Source organism: Drosophila albomicans, chromosome X, assembly GCF_009650485.2.
Source record: "Drosophila albomicans strain 15112-1751.03 chromosome X, ASM965048v2, whole genome shotgun sequence".
Classification (NCBI taxonomy): domain Eukaryota; kingdom Metazoa; phylum Arthropoda; class Insecta; order Diptera; family Drosophilidae; genus Drosophila; species Drosophila albomicans.
Window position 1 is genome coordinate 21,660,009 of NC_047627.2, and position 22,456 is coordinate 21,682,464.

Here is a 22,456-nt window from a genome sequence, read left to right on the forward strand (position 1 = left end):
TTTGGGTTGCAATGAATTATCCATTTAAATTTTTATATAGAAATTGAAATTACATATATTTAAAGATTAATAATTGTAGCTATTGATCTTGATCAAATCGGAATATTCACCAAAAATGGAGTGTTTGTATATTGTATATAAATACATCGATATATTTTACCATCTCTAACCGATGTGTGGCCATTGTAGCCCGAAAATACTAAGTTCTTTTTGGTATATATCTGGTTTAACTGCATTCTGTATTTGTACTCCATTAATAAATGCCGTTACTAAATTTTGATTGTGATTTTCGATATAATTCATTTTTAATGCAAAACATTTTGTACTTCTTTGGTACAATTCGGGAGGCATTAAGTTGAACAATATGCTGACGGTCTTTTAGCTCGTTATTTGTGTAAAATTTACCACCACAATGTAGTAGGTGGTATATTGGATATATTTTCGAGCTTATTTAGTGCGTTTTGGAAACACACTTGCGGTCACCCTGCCACACTCATACGTTGAAGCGCTCGCTTGCCAAGCGGATGCAATTTCGGACAAGAAAAGAAAGAAAAGCAAGAATTAATTTTGTTATCTTTTATTTTTTTTCGACGCTCGCAATATACACAATTACAAACGCAAACAATTAAGTAAACTGTGGTCAAACAGTAGTTGAAATGAAAACAGATTGCTGATAACACCAAATCGTAATGCATCCAATAATAATATTAATATAATAACAAGTGTGCAGCCTTTTTTTTCGCCCGCGTGAATTTGGAATCGGGAAATCGGGAATCGTGAATTGTGTGTTGTGCGTGTGTGAAATTTGCTGGTAACACAAAAAAAGGCAAAGGAAATAGAGAAAAAGTGCGTCTAAATATATGAAGAGAAGAAAAATATGGTGTTGGTTTGTGGGGGGTGTGTTTGGGGAAAACAGCAGTAGCCAGCAAAGGCATCAGCAGAACCATTTGCCCACAATTCTATTTTTTTTTGTTTTTTTTTTTTTGCCAAAGTGTTGTTGGAGGCGACGCCGCCAATTAATGCTCGCGGTCGCTGCCGCCGTCGCAGTCGCAGCCATTGATGCCGACGCCAGTGTCACCGCAGCAATAACAACAACAACTACAACGATGACAACAACAACAACAACAAAACGCTGCAACGTGAAAGAAATGAAATGTCAAAGTTTTGCAAAGTTTGCATATTGAAAAGACGCGCATAAAAATAGTATTTTTTTTGTTTTCTGTTTTTCGTTTTTTTTTTTTTTTTGTTATTGTTTTTTGTTTTTGTTGGTTTTGTTTTCGTTCTTTCGCTTGTGATTTTCATTGAAAATGAACGAGAAGTTAATGCAATATATACATATACACATAACACAAGAAGCAAGCGAAAAGAGGAAGAGCGCACAGAAAGTCAACTTCATCATCATCATCGCCGTCGTGGTCGTCATCGCCATCATCATTATCAACGTAATCGTAATCTCCATCTCCTCCACATTCTCTTCTTTGTTAGGATGTGTGCGTGTGTTTTTTTTTATGCGTGCGCGCCACACGAGGAAGAGGAAGCGCTACCAAAAATTACTTTGCGGCTCGCTCTCTCCCTCTCACTCTGTGAATGTGTGTGTGTCTGAATTTCCATTGCCTGCTGGCTACTGTGTGTGTGTGTGTGTTTGTGGGCGAGTTTGTGTTTTAGCACTAATCTTAATGTAGTTATCGGCATTTTAAACGCTTTTTAAAGGGCATAACAACAACATCCTCAACATTCGTCGTGTACATTAAGTGAGAGCAGCAAACAACAACAACCGGCGACAACAAAATAAAAACACACACAGCAAAACAATAATAACAACAACTGGTCACACTGTGCATCACAATATCCATGTGCGTGAGTGTGTGTGTGTGTGTGATTGAGTTTTAAAGCCGCCGATGCCGTTTGGTAATTTGTTGGTAAGTCTGTTTTTCAAATTATGCTCACATTTTGTTTTTGTTTATTTGTGCACTATTTAAATGTAGTTTTGTGTCTCGGAGTGTGTGTGTGAGTTGTGTAAATAGTATAAACAAACAGCGAAACGAATTATGTACTATACTCTTTTCCTCTTGCCATCATCATCATCATTATCATCCCCACTTCAGTACCCCCCTCCTTACATGTTTGGACTCTTGTGCATCTTGAGCTATTTCTACATTATTCTTGTTTTGTTGCTGCTGCTGTTTGCTGCTTTTTACGTGCTCACACACACAAACACACACTCAGACACACACATTTCCCGTTGTACTTACAACATGAACAGCGAAAGTTGTCTTCCTGCTTTTTACCGCCATCTCTCAGGCATCTGCATCAGCATCGTTCATTTTCCAATCGTTCCTCTGCTCAAGCTTTTTTTTTTTGTTTCTTTTGCTCACGCTCTTAACTTGTCTTGGTCTTGTGCCTTGCAGCTTTGGCTGACAATTCCTGTTAGCAAGGGCATATGCAAATTGCGTTTAGCCGACCTTCTCTCACCTCGCTCGCTGGCTGGCTCGCTCTCTTTTGCTCTCTTTCTTTCTCTTTGCGATTTGTTCACTCCTGTTTGGAGATCATTTAAAGTAGTCGCTTGTTTAGCTACTTGATTCGATACACACATGTAATTTGTCATCTATCGATAGTTTGATCACTTTCGATAATTGTATTGTATTACTCACGGATGACACTAAACACAAGCAATATGAACTTTCTTGTCTTTAATCTATTTAAACTATTAAAGCTTTGCTAGATTATAAAGGGAAATCGAAAGCTAATAAATATAACTATTCTTATGAAAGTACATGGAAACTGTTACATTTGTCTTGCCATTGAAAATAAACGTGACTCTGCAATATAGCGACCAAAGAATACAGTTAAAGATTTTTATAATAATAATATTTAACAAAAATAAAACCAAGAGAGTCAAGAGAACATTACTACGAGATACTCTGTACGCATTCCAAAGATCAGACTTATCATGTTATCACATGCTTGAATGCTTTTGATATTTATACTGATCATGATATTATAATATGCTCACAGGAATAGGAATCACATGATACCCTTTTATTTATACATTTTGTTACGGGGTATATTTAATACTGGGTCATAAACAAATAAAGTATACTTTTGAACAGACCAAATAAATAAACGAAATGTGTACAATTGTATTTTGACGGATCTCGATCTCTCACCGAGTTCAGCGAACGAACGCCTTACAAAGTCATAAATAACAATGCGATGACAATGTCCCTTCTCTTTTCATGCTTCCACATACTCGCCTCATAATTAGGAGTCGAAATGCAACCCGAACGAATTAAGTGGCTACAATAAAGACCCTGAGAGTTTTTTTTTTCTCTCCTCTTCTGTCGGTCTGTGTGCTTGTTTGTTGGTGTGATCATACCACACACACACACACAGTTGCAGAACAAAACGGTTTTAACTTTATTTAATTCGAGGACAAAATGTTTCTTTAATCCAGTTTTCAATGCGTTCAGGGTGTATCTATTATCACAGCAGTTTGATTCCCCTGAAATTATTGCTATAAAGTTTTTAGTGAAGATCTTATGTTTTATTTTATATTAGAAAAGTAATTGTAGTATAGCTACATTATAAAAATTATATTTGAAAATCAAATCAGCTTTAGTATTATTGAGTAAAAAAAAAATACTCAAAAATAATGATTATTTGTGTTTTTTTTTAATTTTCCTCAAAATAATGACTGAAGTTTAGCTGTTAAACAGAATAGTATGTGTTTTGTTGACAAAGAATATGTACAAACAAACTTTATATTTAACCTTCCATACTTTATGGATAGCGCATAAAAAAAAGACAAAATAACACAACTAAAACACACAAAAAAAAGAAGGTTATTCCAGCTACTAAGTAAGTTCATTGCTTGATTCCATTCGATCTTTCATCCGTTGGCCCTGTTTTTGTGTTTGGTTTTTTTTTTTTTTTTTTTTTTTTTGTAGGCTCGTGCTTTGTTGAACGTCGAATCGGCTCCGTTCGCTCCGTTTTGGAGTTCATCGTTGATTCCGCCGTCAAAAGGCGAAAACAGTTCCCAGGCCCGTTAAGCCAAAAATCGTATGAACGAAGTAGCTTTGCTGTTGCTTCAAGGTTTTATGTAATTGTTAATTTTATTTTGTTGGCCGTCGGTTTTCATTTTCGTTTATTATTATTTGTATACCCTGTAGCCGTTAAATACGCTGTCAAGGGTATAATAAAGTGCTGTGAATTTTTGGATGTGTTCGATTCGATTCGCTACAGAAATAATGCAAATTTGCATAGTAAATTTGAAAAATGAGAGAAGAGTTCTCTTCTGCTTAAAGAAAAGGGTGTTACTAAAGTCGATCATGCTTTTGATGCTCATTGTTTTCTTCATTTCTGCTTCTTGCGTGTTGGTCGAAACCAAGAGAGGAAAAACAAAAACAATTGCAACAAAGAGTTGATTTCTTACAATCGTGATTTAGTCATATTGTTGTTGTTGTTGTTGTTGCCGCAGTTTCTGACAGTTGATGCCGTTATATTATTAGGTATTAGCTTGCCTACATTCAAATTGTAATTCTTTGCTCATTATGCGTAATTATCTTTTGACTGTTGTTGTCTTTACATCTCTATGCAAGTCATTTGCATTTAATTTCAACAGAATTATCAACCTATTACAACGCCAAGTAATCGAGAATTGATGATAAATTGTTATCAATCTCCCACACTTGACTGAGTGGGGCGACAAAGCGTCATCATCATCATCACACCACAACAACACAGCACAGAGCTGAAACATGTCACTTTTCTACCGGTTGTGTGCAGTCAGAACATGTCTCCAATTCACTTGATATTACTCACTCACTCACTCACATTGAGGTTTCTATTCTATTGTTCTAAGTTGTTGTTGTTATTGTTATTGTTATTGTTATTCTTAGTTGTTGGCCATTTGTCAAGTGTCCGCAAATCGCGTGAAATTTACAACGTTATACAATTTAAATACTAGAATTAACAATTTGTTACTGTTCTATACTTCCATTGTTCGCTATTTTTTATTCCATTTCAATTTCTTTTATAGAGGTATGATGACATAACCTCATATGTTCACAATACCACACGAAGACCATACAAAAATTACACAAACCAAAAAAAAAAAAAAAAAAAAAAAAAAAATTACGAAAAAACGAAACAAAATAATAAGTAAGAATAAGTAGACTATCAAATACACTGCTTGCAGTTTGAATTGAAAATTTGAAGCTAGACAAATTTGGTTGTTTAACAAAAAAGCTGAATTTAGTTAGAGCAAATAGTTAAACACTTTTTACAGAGTATGCAAATAAAAGTATCTATTATAATAAATAATACTGCTTAATTTTTTAAATTCAACAAATGGTCAGATAACAACTTTGGTTGTCTAACAAGAATTTGAATTTAGTTAGCCACAAATTGTTAACTACTATTTACAGGGTATACAAAAGTACACAAAAAAAAGAGAACAAACAAAATATATTACTAATAATAATTCCGTTTTCAAATTTAAGAAATGGAGGAATAACTAATTTGGTTGTTAAAGAAATTTGAATTTAGTTAGCCACAAATTGTTAACTGCTATTTACAGGGTATACAAAAATAGGCAAAAAATACAAAAAGAGAAGAAAACTATTATAATAATAATGCTTTCCTTTTCTGCCTTTTGTGTACAGCTGAGCTTAGGCGCCGATAAAAAGCATTACGATACACAACGCGAAAAAATGTGAAATATTTTATATTACTTTTTTTTCTCTTTTACTTATTATTTTTTTGTGTGCTAGCTAGCAAAGCGTTGTTGCTATTGTTATTGTTGTTGTTGTTACTGTTGTTGGGACATTTCCGGCGTTTGTCAGTTGCCTGAATAAATGTGTATCTGAGTCTCTCACTTTCCATGTATGTGTAATGTTATGTATGTGTGTGTGTGCTCTCCCAATAGCTGCGATTGCTTTTCCAAGCACTTGTCGTGTCTCGCACTTGCCGCAGTTCCGTTAGAACGGCTAGTTAACCAAAAGTTTGTCATTTCATTAGAATTTCACCTTATCGCCAAAAGCATAACAACACAACACATGGGAAAGAAGCAAACAACCGCAATGAGATGAAATTCTATCACTCAACGTAGTCACAATTCGAATACTCTTTTATTGATAATCGATGATGATGAAAGCCATCAAAAATATTATTTCATTTGAGTTGTTTTCTTAAATGCTAATTATCTGATGTACTATTCTTATAATCAAATTTCGTTATCAAAGTTTAGAAGTTCTTCTATTGAGATACTTTGATTGTGATAGTACACTCAATAGTCGGCTTTTACTCTCTGCGCGATATATCGATGTTATCAAATGTCATAAATGTATTTTTGATTCAAAGTGAATATTCTCACATGTGACTCAATTCTATAAAAGTTCGTTTTCTCATTAAGTATTTTCCGACTCGTTTAGGTAAAAACTTTAAAGTGAAAACTATGAAATGATCGTAGTAATATAAATGCAAATTCTTTAATTGAGAGAGAACAAAAGCAATTTCCTACTTTACTACGCTTTCATGATCAGGGATAAAAGATGAAGCACAGTCTGACACAATTCAAATTTAATTTTATGAAATTTCAAAATGTGAAAATTAAAATAATACTTATTTTTGATAAGTAAATCTATTAAAAATAAGTCATCAAAATACTGTCAGACAAATTATTATATATTATCAATATGAAAAAAAAAATGAAATAAAAACTAAATTTTGATAAATAGTTTAGAAAGTAAAACTTCTGGAAATAAGCCAATTACTTGCACTAAAATTTGAGTTTTAAATAATAATTTTGTGAGAAATATAATAAAATTAGTTTTTTCCGGGCTTTGTAAGCTGATTATGATTCAATTAGTTCTTTAATATTTTTTTTTGCTTAAATGCAGAAAGGTTTAATTCACACGCATGAAAAATCAGTTCCCTTATCGTTTGCCTAAAAGATTGCATAAAAACTTTTGACAATCTTATTATTCGAAATTTTATATGCTATAGAATTGTAATTGTTCAAAATGCTTTTAATTATCCTCCTGTAATACTTTTAATATCTAAAATATTTCATCTAAAGTGAAAACAATTCTTCTTTCTTAATTCTATTAATAAATCTAAATAAGTATGATACACATTATTAGACTTTGCAAAAAAAGGAAAAATAAATTGTTGGCGACTTTATCATCATACTTTAACAACTTTTTAATCGCTTACATAAATATTTATTTTCCAGCAGCTAGGCTGCAGATTTTGTATGGCAAATAGACACACTGACACTTGGTTTGATAATAAACTGAATTGTTTTATAACTAACAGAGTTGATCATATCTATGATGGTATATTAGAATACATTTTTAGCCATGTGAGATAAGTGATTAGGGTAGCATAAGGGAGGGGGAAGAGACAACACAATCCGACACCTAAACTTAGCTGAATGGACATGTTCAGGTATCCGGTGTGGAAGGGGTGGAGGGGGGAGGGGAGGCTTACATTTCAAAGAGTGAAAAGGAAATGCAATGGGACTTTTGCACTTTCCGTTGCTCCCCTTTCTCGCTTGCTCTCTCTCTCTCTCTCGCTCGCTCTCTTGGGTCCTCCGTAGAGAGATTGTGGGCACCGGTGTCGCTTAGGTTCAAAACTCATCAACGTCGCCATTATCAACTCAAGCGGCTGTGATTATCTGATGATTGTCTTCGCTAGCAACGGGAATTCACCGTCATGCTATCAATATGTTGCTTGGCTGGTGGGGTGGTGGAGTGGTTGGGTTGAGACACGTGCAACGGAACCAGCTGCCAACCAAAGGGGATGCAGAACGCGTATGCAAACATATGTATTCTAAAACAAAAGTGAATGAGAGAGAAAATAAAAGAAAACAAAACGAAACGAGACGAGACGAAAAAAAAAACAAGTAAGAAAGCTACAGTCGAGTGTACTCGACTGTGAAATACCCGCTACCCATTTTAAATAAAAGCAATATATTTTGCGGTATTATTCTCAATATACCAAATGTACTGGAAAAATACTAAAAAAAAATATACCAAATGGTATATTTAGTATATCGGTATAGTACCGCATTCAAAATATACCATAGACGCAATATACCAGATTGTCGGCCAAAGCAACTAAGAGCCCTAGTAAGTTGTCGTTTTTTCCCATACAAAAGTATTTCTTTAATAACTTCGACAATTTTTATCTGATCGCAACCAAATTTTCAGGAATCATAACTACTATAGTAGTTATTGTATATACCAAAATTCGCAACTTTAGCTTTAAAATCACGCTTTGTAATTCGATTTTTTTGGTTTGCGGGGGCGGAAGTGGGCGTGGCAAAAATTTGAAACAAACTTTATCTGCGTGCCTAAAACATAACAAATGCTGTCGAAAAAAAATTATAGCTCTATCTCTTATAGTCTCTGAGATCCAGTGTTTCATACGGACAGACGGACAAACACACAGACGGACATGGTTAGATCGTCTCGGCTGTTGATGCTGATCAAGAATACATATACTTTATAGGGTCGGAGATGCCTCGTTCTACCTGTTACATACATTTCCTGCCGGCACAAAGTTATAATACCCTTCTACCATATGGGTAGCGGGTATAAAAACAGCAACTGAAGAGCTCAAACTAGACAAACAGAGAAAGAGGGAGTGAGAGAGAGAAAGAGAGAGAGAGTGAGCGTCTAAGTGGGGGGATGTGGTTAAGGGAAGGACAAAATGCGTTAAAGGACGACAACAAGAGTCGTGTCGACACCACAACAATGCCAGTTGCTACTGTTGTGTGTTAACTGTTGTTACTGCCGGTGACGCTGACAACGACAGCAACAGCAGCAACGACAACAACAGGCAGCCAGACGGACGGACAGACAGACAGAAGCATTAACATTAACCTGCAAGGCGAACAAGAGGAAGCACATTAACCAGTAGGCTGCAAGGCATTAAAATATCGATCGATAATGTCGAAAGTAAGCAGTACGAAAAGAATGAAAGATATGAAAGGAATGAACACAAATGCAAATGGAAGAAGGCCTTAAAAAGTACGCTCTCATTAGAGGCGGAAGCTAAGAATTGTTTAGCTAGAGAACAAGCATAAATAGAGGTGGGAAGAAGGAGGAGAGTATAATCTCTTATCCCAATCTTATGCATATCCTCCCAAGTGCCATTCACATCCCACCACTGCACAGGAAATTACTTGGAACGAATCAATTGATAACAACAACAACAGCAAGGAAAAAGATAAATAAAAGGGAAAAAGCATTTGCCAATTGCATTCGCATCCCAAATAGATTTAAAGGTTCCACAGAGAGCTTCTCATCAATGACTTGGCGCAAAGTGTTGCGATTCGATACGATTTGAATTTGATATTCTGCACTAGAGCAGCTCACACTTTTCTCTCTCTCTCCCTCTCTGACTCGGCGTTTTATGTGCGCAATTTCCGTTGTCTGACAATGTAACGACTTCTGCCAGTTAATAACAATAACAACGACAACAGCAGCAGCAGCTATGCTAGAGCCCGAAACTAAAGCTGAAGTCTGAAGTCTGAAGTTACCAAGTTGCAAGAGCAGCAGCTGCTGCTGCGTCGATTTTTACGTCTTTATGAAATATGCATCGTCTGCTTGCTGCTTGCTTCTTGCTTCTTGTTGTAATGCGACTGCGTCCTCACAGAAGAGTCTCTTGTGTTGGTCTCTCGGAGCCGGTTTGCTGCTAAACTGACTCGGTCGGCCTCGGCCTGTTTTGCTCTGAGCTCTGTGCTCTGTGCTCTCTGGCACATCCAGTCAGGCAGCCTGGTCCTTGAACCGTTCGCTCATCTTTGCCAATGCATCGACTCGACTCGAGTCGTTTTAGTCTCATCTGCACTGTAAGAGCTCCAATGCCAAGCATTAAGTGCAGTAACTTCTGCATTTTCTTCTCCAACTTCATTATCGTCTGCTTATGCGTCAACATCATCGTCATCATCTTCATGAGCCTCTGCTCTCTCTCGCTGAAATTGCAAATTGCATTGAACTGAATGCAGCAGCAAAGTGGCCTCGACTGAGCCGAAAAGAGATGCCAACACACAGCCAGAGCGAGTGAGGAAGAGTCAAAAGATTGAGAGAGTCGAAATGATATAAAAAAAAAGAGTTGAAAAGCTTACGTTTAGTTGCATCCAATTTATAAAATGCCCCTGGGTGATTCAGACAGCGACGACTGTACCCAGAAAGAGAGTGGAAGAGAGAGATGGGAGACAGAGAGCGAGAGCGAGAGAGAAAGAAAGAGCTGCCCAGTAGCCCACCCAGTTTTCTAGCCAGTCTAGTCTATTAACTGCTTTTGACCTGCTGCTGCTGTCGCTGTTGTTGTTGTTGTTGGCGCCACTTCATTATGCATATGCACTGCCCCCTCACCCTCCCTCAAACACACACATACTCCACCACACCCAGGAGCAACCCTTGTGGCAATATCCTCGCCCCCTCTTTGAATGTCTCAATTGCATTTTAACACTCATTATTAATGGGCTTTGCATAGGCCCAAAACGCAAGTTCTGGGATTTGGGCACCACACACAATACCCACTGGAAAATAAATCGCACCACCATGAAATGAACCACCCTTAAAGAGCCGCCCCACCCATCGCTAATATTGAGCCACCCCATCGAGTTTGGGCTGAATGAAAGCCCATTCATAAATGGATTTTAAAGTGGATGCATTGCTCGCTGCTTTGGCCTGAAGTTACTGATACGTATGGCTAAGCTTTTACTTTTTTTTCTGCTTTTTCGGTGGACTGCTGCGCCCCCTTTGACCCTGCCCTTCGGGGGGTGCTGTTAGGCATTCAATTGGCATGAGTGGAGTACTCGCATGCACTCAGGGTCTTCATTATGAAATTAAATACACACATATGCCCAAGCATGGGTCTGGCCTACAGATTTGCATTGTGCAATGAGCACAGCGAGCACTTGAGACAAACCCTTCTTCTTGCATTCTGCTGCTTGCTGCTGATGCACTCTTTGGCTCAACCGTGACTGTTCATAAATTATTGAATCGCCGCTGAATTGAGTTGTCTCCACATCGTAACATTGTCAATAAACGAATTTGTAATGATTTACTTAACGAGACAGCGAGATATTCATTTCAATTTCATTACGGGGAATGCAATTTATTACTTTCAAAACGGATATGTTTTACGTTAATCTTTTCACTTTAATATAGTAGATATAATTTATTAGAATTTCTAGTGAATTCAAATATAATAATATCTAGTACAGTGTTACATATTTATAATACTCTACAATATTCGCACTTTCAGGATTTCAAATTATTGTTTCAAGTTTTATGTTTCGTCAAAATCTGGTTGCGATCAGATCAAAATTGTAAAAGTTATTTAAGAAATATTTTTATAAATGCTTTGGTTGACAATCTGGTATATTTTGTACTCTGTGGTATATTTTAAATGCTGTACAGTATCAATATATCAAATATAGCCTTCGGCATATATTAGTATATGTGTGGTATATTTTCGTATATACATATGGTGTATTTTTAGTATTCTACGTCATATTTTTGGTATATTTTTAGAATTATTTTTTATTTTTATTTATATTCTTATTTTAAGATTTTATTCAACCTAAAAATCTTGTTTCAAGGTTGGTACTTAAATCAAGATTTCGAATTTTCTTTGTTATCTAGATATTTTTTTCTGTGTAGTAATTTCTGCACATCCCTGTTTAATTCGAAGACATTCATCAATTTTAAATGTCGTGTCATTTCATAAAACTGAGGGATTAGTTTCAATTTTATTATGTAGCGTATTTTCATTATAGGCTATCAATTATAATATTTGAATTTGTTGAATTAAATAGAAGAATATCTAAAATTCATCCCTGTTTTCAATATATTTCTGAATTTCCCTTTTTCTTAATATTAAAGTTGATAATTAATGAATACAAAATGTTGTAGTGAAAGCCATCAATAAATTAAATGTCATTATTAATAATATGTATGTATAGTATGTATATAACTAGTAATTATAGCTATGGCTATAGCATTCAGTGATATTGTAAGTTAACAAATCTGTAAATTAACATCAGATGTGGGAATTCAGAGAATAATAATTAAAATTAAAAATATAAAAAATACAAAAGAATAATAACATCGAATTTAAATTAAATTCAAGAAATAAATATCAAAAATAGATTTTTAAAGAATTCCTCTTAGCTGTGTTTGCGAATTGTGATAAAATAGATTATTAATAAATCTCAATTATTTAATGCTAAAATCACCTACAACTAAAGCATCTAAATGAACATGATGTGAATTATTGATGAGGAGCAACAATTGATGGCATGTGAGGGGGTGAGAGGGAGCGGACTCGCAGTAGCCAACTATTAAAATAATGCAGGTGCCATTAGAGTTGAATTTGTAATTGAACCGTCAGCAGCTGCAACATGGGTTAGTGGGTGGCTCTCCCCCTCCCACCTCCCTCCGCTAGTTCCTTCAACTCTGTGATTTACAACAAATGCAATTAGGCCCCCTCTCACTTAATTAGAGACTAGCAGCAGCAGCTGTTGCAAATACGCCGCCGCCAAACAACGTGGGCGTCAAATATATATACAGGATATATTTATTATGTGTATTGTGTTCGTTGTCCTTGAATTGGATCCGCATTCAGTGGTAGAGGTAACACAATAATTGCCGCAATTTTCCAATTATCTTTGGATTAAATTGAATTTGTATTGAATTGTTATTAGCGTTGTCTTGCGTTGTTGTCATAATGCATAGAAATATTGAAATTTACGATTCAAGGATATTTGGCTAGCTGAAATGTTAACTCAAATTTCGTAATTATTTTTCCTGCAATTTTTAGTTGATTGCTGTGTGCAGCTAGCTCTCTTTTTCTGGTATTGGAGTGTGATGACTCTGGCATTTGTTTCTTTCCATTTTCGCAGTTCACTTCAATTGAACTCGAAATCATGTCAATGAACACAGCACCAACAACAACAACAACAGCACACACATAATGACAAACAACAATGTTGTTGCCTTTAAAGTCTGGACACGACTCCAGTTGGTTTTTTTTTTTTGTCTTTTTCTTTCTGTTTTCTCTATAATAAATTGGTCAAAGGCCTGAATAATTGCAAACTACATACACTACTTGACAAAAGTATTCTTACAGCAGTGTTTGATCGTATTTTGTATTTGGCTTGCATAAATAACAAATTGAATTTTGCTTATTTTTCAATCGATCAACAATTTACCTGTTGTGATCACATGATCACAATATTTAAAATGTTTAAATCTTGTACGTTCTTCTTCTTGATGATGTCATGCACACTATAAGATATCTGTGGCAACTGGCTGTTTATTGTACACGAACACACGACTTTGTCAAAATACTTTATCCGATCACTGTTTGATGATTGAACAAGAGCAAGACAGATTTCTCTCTTTGGGGTTATCATTCTTTTTTTTTCTTTTTTTTGTTGTGTACACTTTTGGGGCAGGTCTTTTTCGCAGTACATATTAATATTTTATTTTTATTTCATACATTGTATTTTTTGCTTCTTTTTTTTTTGTTGATTTCAGCATTAGTTTCCCAAATTTACTCGCACGCTTCGAACTTGTGCCGGGGTCGTGCCAGGGCCTTGGTATTGCTCGGGCACGTTCAACGGTGGGATGCGATTATGCCATGATGATCGACAGCATATTATACTCTCGCTCGTTGCCGCCTCTTTAATTAATTTCGATTCATATTTTACCTTTTAGGTGAAGCAGAAATTACATTTTTTGCAGATGAGTCCTATAGAAGTGTTGGATACTTTCTAAGCATTGATCTCTTCTTAATCACTTAAATATTGTGAATGTCAAATGATTCCTTAAAACGGATATGGCATTTATTTATTAGCGAATAATAAGCACTGTTTGTAATCTCTTTTTTGAAGTCCCATTTTTAAGTTCAATTTTGTTTAATGTAGTTTTCAAACATACTGCAAACATCACTATGTAAAATCGAATTGCTTAAAGAGGATGTTAAAGAAATGGTTTGAATATTGGCATTACTGACGGTGTTTAGTATCTCTTTAGTATATTTTTGATTATGGTTTAGTATATTTTGAATCAGATTTTTAATTTCGTTGGCAAATCGAATTGCTTGAAGAGGATATTAAAGAAATTTTTAGAAATTCGATAATACTGGCTGTGCTTAGTATATTATGAGTTTATTTTTTTAGTATATTAAATTTTGAAAATGTTAAAAAATATTTAGTATTTCGACAATACTGACTGAGTATATTTTGAGTTAAATCTTTAATTTAGTTAACAAAATTTAATCAATAAAAGAGGATGTTAAATAAATGTTTAGAATATCGTCAATACTAACTGCGCTTAATATATTTGCAGTATATTTTTCATTATGTTAGTATGGTATATTTGGCATAGAACTTCAATGTGTTTTTTCATTTTTTTAATTCAGAGTTGAATTTCCTAGATTTTCTTTACGCTGTTGCATTGTTCATCATGATTATTGCATACAATATATGTGTAGTATATTTATTCTATATACCATATTGATAACAAAATGTCCCTTGATGCTGGCTGCTTCACTTCTTCGTTGCTTTTGCTCTGGTATAAAGTTTTGATTATTTCCTGCGATATGCTCATTTGTTTATTGAAAACGTTTTCACGAATATAAGCAATTGACACACACACACACACACATTCACTCGCACACACAAGTTCATACAAGATACACATAAAAAGCATCAGAAAAAAAAAACGAAGAAAAAAATCGAATATAAACATAAAACTGTAGCGAATTGCCAGCTAGGCGCATGTCTATGAGTATTCTTCTTTCAGTTCACTTCACACATACCCTATGCTCTGGTGGGGCATCAGGAAAGGGTATGCTCAATGCTCAATAAACCTATGAAGTTAAAGAGAAAGCCATAAAAGCAATTAATATGAATTAAAAACTATATGATTGTGTTAAAAGCTAGAATCTTGTATTTTTTTTTTAGCAAAACGTTCTCTCAATTAACGAATTTATTTTTGCTGATACATGCTTTTTGCTCTCGTTGTTGTTGTCGGTAAATGTTGAAACCTTTTGATGCTGATGATATAATTCACATGCATAAATATCAAACATACAAAAGTATGTTTGGAATTGATACATGAACGAAATACACAGCTAATATAATGCCAATTTTAGTAGACCAAAAAAAGAAGAAAATAAAACACTTGCACTTTCACACACACAAACGTAGATACAGATACAGATACATTTACAGATACAGATACACAGGGACAGTCAACAATCGCTTCCACCCCTGGCACGCCCATTTTGCCATAAACTTTGGAAAATGCTCGTAAAATGAGGTCAAGGTATCTGGGTTTTATTGATGTATGTATGTATGTATCTCTTTCTCTCCACTCTCTCTTTCTCTCGCTCACTCTTTGTGTGTGTGTGTGTGTGTTTTTCTCGCTCGTTTGCTCTTGGTTCCTTTGGCGGCAAATTTTAACACTTGACTTATTGATTTGCCCGTCAATTATCAGAAATATGATTATTAAGGCTCGGCTGGACCAAGTTTGAATCTCTCTCTTTCTCTCTCTCACCATCCACTCCACTCGAGACTAGAATTCAAGAACTCTCTCAATTACCTGGCTCCTTTGGCCAAATCAATGAAATCAAGTGGTTCACTTGGCACAGTTGCTTTCCCTTATACTTATGTTTTCATTAACTTAATGCTGCTCACAGTTGAAGTCAAGTTGAATGATCTCTCGGATGCTTGTTACTTAAATTCTTATTGAATACGTAAAACTTGTAAAACATACAAATTTCTTGATATATGTTTCAAGCATTTCTCTCAACTTTGTAGAATATTATGTGAACTATTAATTTTATAGTTTATTTTCTTCTACTTTTAGGAATTTGCAACCCTGTTTGATACTTTAAGCATAAAAACTTAATGCTATTGTTATCAATGCTGAATATTTCGAATTTCAGCAAGTTAAAACTATTTAGTTAGTTTATGTAACCAAATCAAAACTATGCTTAAGATATTTTTGGTGCCAAGTTCATAGATTCCCTGAAACTCTTGAACTCTTCTCTCTTGCTGTTCTTAAAGAGTTGAGAATGAACTAATGGGTAGCATACACAAAGGGGAAGGTGATATGGGGGGAGGAGTGGGCAAGAAAAAGAAAACAACATGACGCGAACGCGAGAAAATTAAATAAACAATTCGAAAATAAACGTAACAACGAAACAAATTGAAAAAAAAAAAAGTGAAAAAGTGAACTGAACCCGACGCATGGGAGTCGCGAGTCCAATTCCGATTGCGAGTCGCATCGTCGGCGTGTGTTGTATGTAGTATCTGTATCTGAGTATCTCAGAGTGTGTCTGTATCTTTTTGCGGCACTTGGCAACAAGTTGAATGGCACTGAAGATCCGAGGCCCCCCCTCATATCCAGTCAGGCAGTTAGACAGTCAGTCGCACTTCTAGTCACTCCTGGGAGACAGATACACGCGTACTGCAAATGCAGATATACATATCGATATATATATCTATATGTCTATATGTATATACTGACAAACGGACAGCGAACTGACCGATCGACTGTTTGAGTTGTCGATAAATACTCAACACTTGTGTTGTCGGTCGGCAAATGCTTTGATGTGCGTACGAATACAAATTCGAATACGAATACGAATACAGCAAGTATTATTTCGAATAATGTGTGTTTAATTTACCATGTGCCAAGAAGAAGTCGATCGCTATTCTCTCTCTCTCTCTCTCTCTTGAGATGTGTATGTGTGTGTGTTAAGATGAACCAAATGGATAACCTAACCGATAACCTGACTGGCCTCTCACTCACATCGTCAGGTGTCTGGAAGAACACACACACATTCTATACTATATAGAGATCCCTATGATTTATAGAGGAAGCTTTCCATAGTATCTCTCTGAGGTGTGCTTTTGTTACCCCTTTATCTACTGAATTCGTGCGTGAATAAAGAACAAAACACAAAACAAAACACACGAAAAAAAACAAGCGATAATTGAATTGTTGTATTGCTTTTGTTTTAAACAAATTCAAAAGTATTTTCTTGCACGTAATTGAATGCTTTCTCTTTTCTTGTATCGATTCATTTGTTTGTTTATCTATATATACATCTACATATATATATATATATATACAATTGTAATGTATTGTACATTGTACATACCATACTGTATACCATAATATATATTTGAAATTTGAAATGCAATCGTAATCGCGTTACGCACTCTAAGTGCTATTGTAAATATTCGAAATGGCAATGCGATATGCCATCGTCGTCATCAATTTATGGTCTAGAACACACAAAAATATCATATAATATAAGTAGGTATAATCACAGATAATCAAATGGCCAAAAAACAAGAAAAAAAGAAACCATTAGGCTTTTTTCGAGGGCCGAGATTATGCATTAATCTAGGCCAACTAAAGGATGAGCTTATCGCCTAGCAGCGAAAACTGAGAATAGAAAAATGTGCATACATATAAGTAGAGAAAATGCGATCAATTCTTCGCTGAGGGGGCGTAATTAAGCGTAAACTTGATCGTTGATTGATGTTTATAACGGTGCAGCGTTGCAATGATTTATATCGATTAACCTTTAGAACAATTGCGAACCGACAAATGGAAGACTTCTTGTTGTACACGATGTGGATGATGATGATGATGATGAAGATGAAGAATCTGTGGATCATCAGTTTCACACGGGTTCATCAAGTTTCATTTCGTCGTCTTCTTTCTCTTTTCGTTGTAGTTTTTTTGTTGTTTCCCCTCATTTTATTTGATTTGATTTTATTTGAGCTAATGTTGTGTTTTGGTTTTCGGTTTTTCTTGTTTTTTTTTTTATTTTCTTGATGGGTCGCCGCCCCCAACACTTTGATTGATGTAATGTGTCCATTGGAGGTAGTATGTGTGTGTGTGAGTGGTTGGCTTATTGGATAGCTGGATACTTTTACCGTTTGTTCGTTCATTACACGCATGTAGTTTTTTTTTCTGGTGGGGGAGCTTTGTTTTTTTCTTGTGGCTCTGTTACGATTTTTCGATTCCTAGTGCAAAACAATCAATTTAATTGTTATCACGAGTATATTGAGAGAACAAAAAACAAAAACAGTGAAAAAAAGAAAGAACAAAACAAAATATTAAGTATAGTCAATAAAGCTGGCAAACGATTCGTTTGTCGTCGTCGTCGTCGTCGTTGCTGTCGTTGTCATTGCCGTTGTCGTTGTCGGTCGTTGGTCGTTGGTCTGTCCGTCAGTTGTCGCTACTTTCATCGTGATATCATCGATATTTTATTTACCCATTTTGTGTAGAACGTCGCCCGGTCCGCCCGACATTAACAAGATATCGAAGTGATCGTGCGATACGATCTTTGTGTTTCAACTGCACCAACTGATTAGCAAAATGGTGTTGCACTCTAGCGCTTATCTAAAGTTTGCTATCGATACGCACTAACTATCGATAGGAGTGCGATATTACTATCGATTGCCGGCCCTCACAACACTCGACAGGCTTCTGTACGTAATCGCAGTGATATGAAATGATATGATTGTAAAGTGTATAGATAAGAATAATAGTTAGATACGCTCGCTCAGATCTAAATATAAGCATGTAAACTCATTCGTTTCTCCTTGAATGCTGCTGTTGGTTGCTGACACATTTTAGACACTCTGTTGTTGTTTGGTTAACTGGCTGCAATTAAAAACGAAAAACTAAAGTGTTTGGCTAGTTGGCTAGCAATGACAATGGAACACAATTATATATAGCCTAGTATCTAAACGATTTTTTAGTTGTAGTTTTATTGTAGTTGTCTACTGTGGTAATTACACGTGTATTAATTCACGAGTTGTCATTGTCGACTTCTATTGTTGTTTAATTACGTCGCACTCGCCGCAGCGATAAAAACAATAAAATACACACACACATACATTCATAAACACACCCATTTAGACATGCACAACTAATCCATATAGGCAAAGTTAAGCCCTGTTGTATGTGTGTCTTTGCTGCTACCTCGTTTACTACATATCAAAATAAAATCGCATTCAAGGCTTGCGCTGCAAAAAACGGGGGGCGTTGATCGGAAAGAGAATGAATATTAACAAGTGCATATATACATCACACCTGCCCTTTGACCCGCTGTAATAATTACTAGCTGCTGAGCGAGAGAGAAAGAACAGTTGAAGGAAAGCATTCTTGAGTTCAGTGGCCGTTGAAATGGCACAATTATTGTCTATTGGGGTCAGCGAATGCTCTGACTTGGTTAGAGTGTTAAATGCGTCGGTGTTGCGTTGTCATCACTGTTACCTAAAAGAAAACACAACAACTAAGTAAGCTGCAACCGAGTGTGCTCGACTGCGAGATACCCGCTATCCACTTTGAATAAAAGCAAATCAGTGCGGAATTACGCTTAAAATATTGAAATTAAATATATTGCGCAATAATATGAAAATATTCCAAAAGTTACATTTGGTATATTGATAATCATATACCAAATATAACATTTGCATATTTTAGTATTTCTTCGCTATATATAGATAGTACTATATCAATATACCAAATAGAACTCGGTATATTTTAGTGTTTAGTGCTACATATGTAATTATTCGGTACATTTTATTTGACAGTTATATATCAATATACCAAATATAACTTTTGATTTATTTCAGTATTTTTGTATTTTATGCTATATAATTATATGCTATTTTCTACTCGACTTGATATATCAATATACCAAATATAGGTTTTGGCATATTTAATGAAAATATACCATTAAGTACAAAATATACCAGTTTGTCAGCCAAAGCAACTAAGATCCGTAAAAGGTGCGTGTTTTTTTTTTTCCTAACAAAATAAATAACTTCTACAATTTTTATCTGATTGCAAACAAATGCAGGAATCTTAAATACTATTGTTGTTATTTTATATACCAAAATATTTGAATGGGCGAGATTTAAGTGTTCATACGGACATGGCTATACCATCTCGTCTGTTCACGATGATCAAGAATATATATACTTTGCCTCCTTCTGCTTGTTACATTCATTTCCTGCCCGCACAATGTTATAATACCCTTCTACTCTTTGGGTAGCGGGTATAAAAGTTACGCCATGTTAATTACCATTTGCAGTCGACTGGCAGCGGGTGGAGCAGGTGATGAAGCAAAGAGCAAGGGAGAGGGCAAGGGGATGCCAAATGCGACTAGGCGTGTTACGCTTTTCAACTGCCAACATTTTTGACGGTCAATGCTCACAAAACACAACACACACACACACTTTAGTTGTGGCTATTTATTATTTTTCTTCATCTTTCTTGTTTTTCCTTTTGTTTTTTGTTTTGTTGTTGTTTTTTTTTATGGCAACTTGCATTGTAATTAAAGCTGTAAAATGTTGTTTAAGAGGGTCGCTTTTATGGTTAAAAACACTTAAGTAACACTATATAACTGTACTGCAAAGAGGGCCAAAAGAGCTAAAGTTGTATATAGAGTACAACTATGTGGAGTAAGGCTATCAATTGAAAGAAAGACATTCTCAGAAGTTGACCGAGAAAATAAAAGTTTACACCATGCTATAATACAGTTTTCTTGATTTGTTTTTGTTTTGTTTTCTAGATTCATTAAACTAAACGTCTGGACCAATGCGTTACCGTTAGGAGGTGCTATGGTCTGGTGTAGCGCTATCATGGGCGTTCTGACGCCGCCCCCCCAATATTGGGTCAACAAACAATGCGGACTTTGAACGGGCAAGGAAAATAGATACCCCCAAAACAAGAAGAAGAAAAAACCCCAGACCCAGACCGAACGAGAAGGTGTCGAGAGCGAAAGGTATTCGCCAAATCAAATGAGGCTGCAACACGTAAGCAGCCAAACAGCAGGTTGACCATCATCATCATCAGCAGCAGCAGCAGCGGCAGCGGAGAAGCAGGCGACTCTCGGACTCGCTTCGTAAAGCGACAACAACAACAACAAAAAACAAATCCAAATTCAGGCTTAACAGAAAATGTTACAAAACTCGAATGCAGCAACAGCTCAGCCCAATACCACAACAACAGCAGCAGCAGCAACAACAACCACAACAGCTGCCATGGCAGCAGCAGCCGCGGCGGCAGCAGCAGCAGCAGCGGCGGCGGCGGCGGCAGCAGCGAACAATGCAGCGATAGCCGCGTCATCCATACAACCAAAGCTGGTTGTCATCCGAAGGCGTCCGAATCAGGGCTTTGGTTTTACGCTGCGTCATTTTATTGCCTATCCACCGGAAGATGATGCCGCCAGCTGGCCTCAGGTAAGCACAGCTTGGACAACAGGCGAAAATAAAGTAGCAAAAAAGCAACAGAGAGAGAGAGAGACTGCGCAAGCGCGCAGTTCCAGTAGATTGTATACTAACATTTTTGCCTGGCCTGATGTGCCTTGGCTTTGCCAATTAGTCACCGATTGCCTTGCCACTTTTGCTTTTCGCGCGTCGACGAGTTTCAGATTCACAGTCGCAATCGCAGTCGGATTTCGTATTCGGATTCGCAGTCAACGTCACACACTCACTGTCACTGTCTCCCGTCCCCATTCCGATTCCCATTCCCATTGCTATCCCTCTTTCGTCCCCTCCATTCCCCGCCCCTCGATCACGTCGCAGTCATTACGTGAGCTCAACGCACGCGCCGCTTATTCAAATGACCGTCGCTGCTTTCTTTTCGCCCTTGTGGCAACAAAATGCGGGCATATTGAATGCGTCACACAATTTGCAACACTTCACTTGAAGCAACTCTGAAAGCAAATACCTTCCTTCTGAATTGACACACAAAAAGTACGTTACATTATTAATACAAATAAGTTTAATAAAATGTATAATCAATCTGCAAGCTACGGATTACTGTCTCACAAAACTAGACTTTGTAATTCAATACAAAATTTACAAGTGTATAATCAAAAGACAAATCTTAATAATTACAATATTTTATATATTTTTGTACACTTCATTTAAAACAAGTTTTTGTATTTGCCTTATTTTAAAATACCAAGTTTTCAATACATATATTTATTACTTAAAGAAAGAAGAAATTAATAATGCAAATAAATAAATAAAATAAAGAATACACCATAATGCAAAACGTTCTTAGAATAAATATATTTTTCTTTTTCTCTCTCAGAAAAATACGCAATTTCTTTCTTTTTTTCATTTTAATAGACTTGGAGCTAAGAATATTAAACTATAAAATATTACAAACTATAATATAGTAGATAGAGTTCGATTTAAAGTAAAGTATAAAATAGACTACAGACTACTTATGTAGTATTCTTTGCTACACAAAGTAGACAATTCGCAGAGTATTTGGAATTCGCAGTTTCGAAAGTTTTAACAAAACTTGTGTGTCTCTTAAGCTGCTTTTTTTTTGCACTAAATTGCGTTTTGCTCACTTTACTTTTATTACACGCGACGTTTCGTTTT

The 22,456-nt window shown here is 35.8% G+C and overlaps 1 protein-coding gene across 3 annotated transcripts in view; it reads left to right on the forward strand.

The window, feature by feature from the left end:
* Nucleotides 1-494: 494 nt before the first annotated feature.
* The window catches only part of LOC117578294 (serine-rich adhesin for platelets), a 49,259-nt gene continuing 27,297 nt past the window's right edge, over nucleotides 495-22,456 (forward strand). For 2 of the 3 annotated variants that reach the window (XM_034263733.2, XM_034263735.2), the window contains exons 1-3: nucleotides 495-846; nucleotides 1,711-1,919; nucleotides 20,629-21,298. In XM_034263733.2, coding sequence (XP_034119624.1) covers nucleotides 21,017-21,298 — 282 coding nt within the window. In that variant the 5' untranslated portion in view covers nucleotides 495-846; nucleotides 1,711-1,919; nucleotides 20,629-21,016. Of the gene's footprint in view, nucleotides 847-1,682; nucleotides 1,920-20,628; nucleotides 21,299-22,456 lie in introns of all 3 variants that reach the window. The other variant, XM_034263734.2, reaches the window with a different exon arrangement.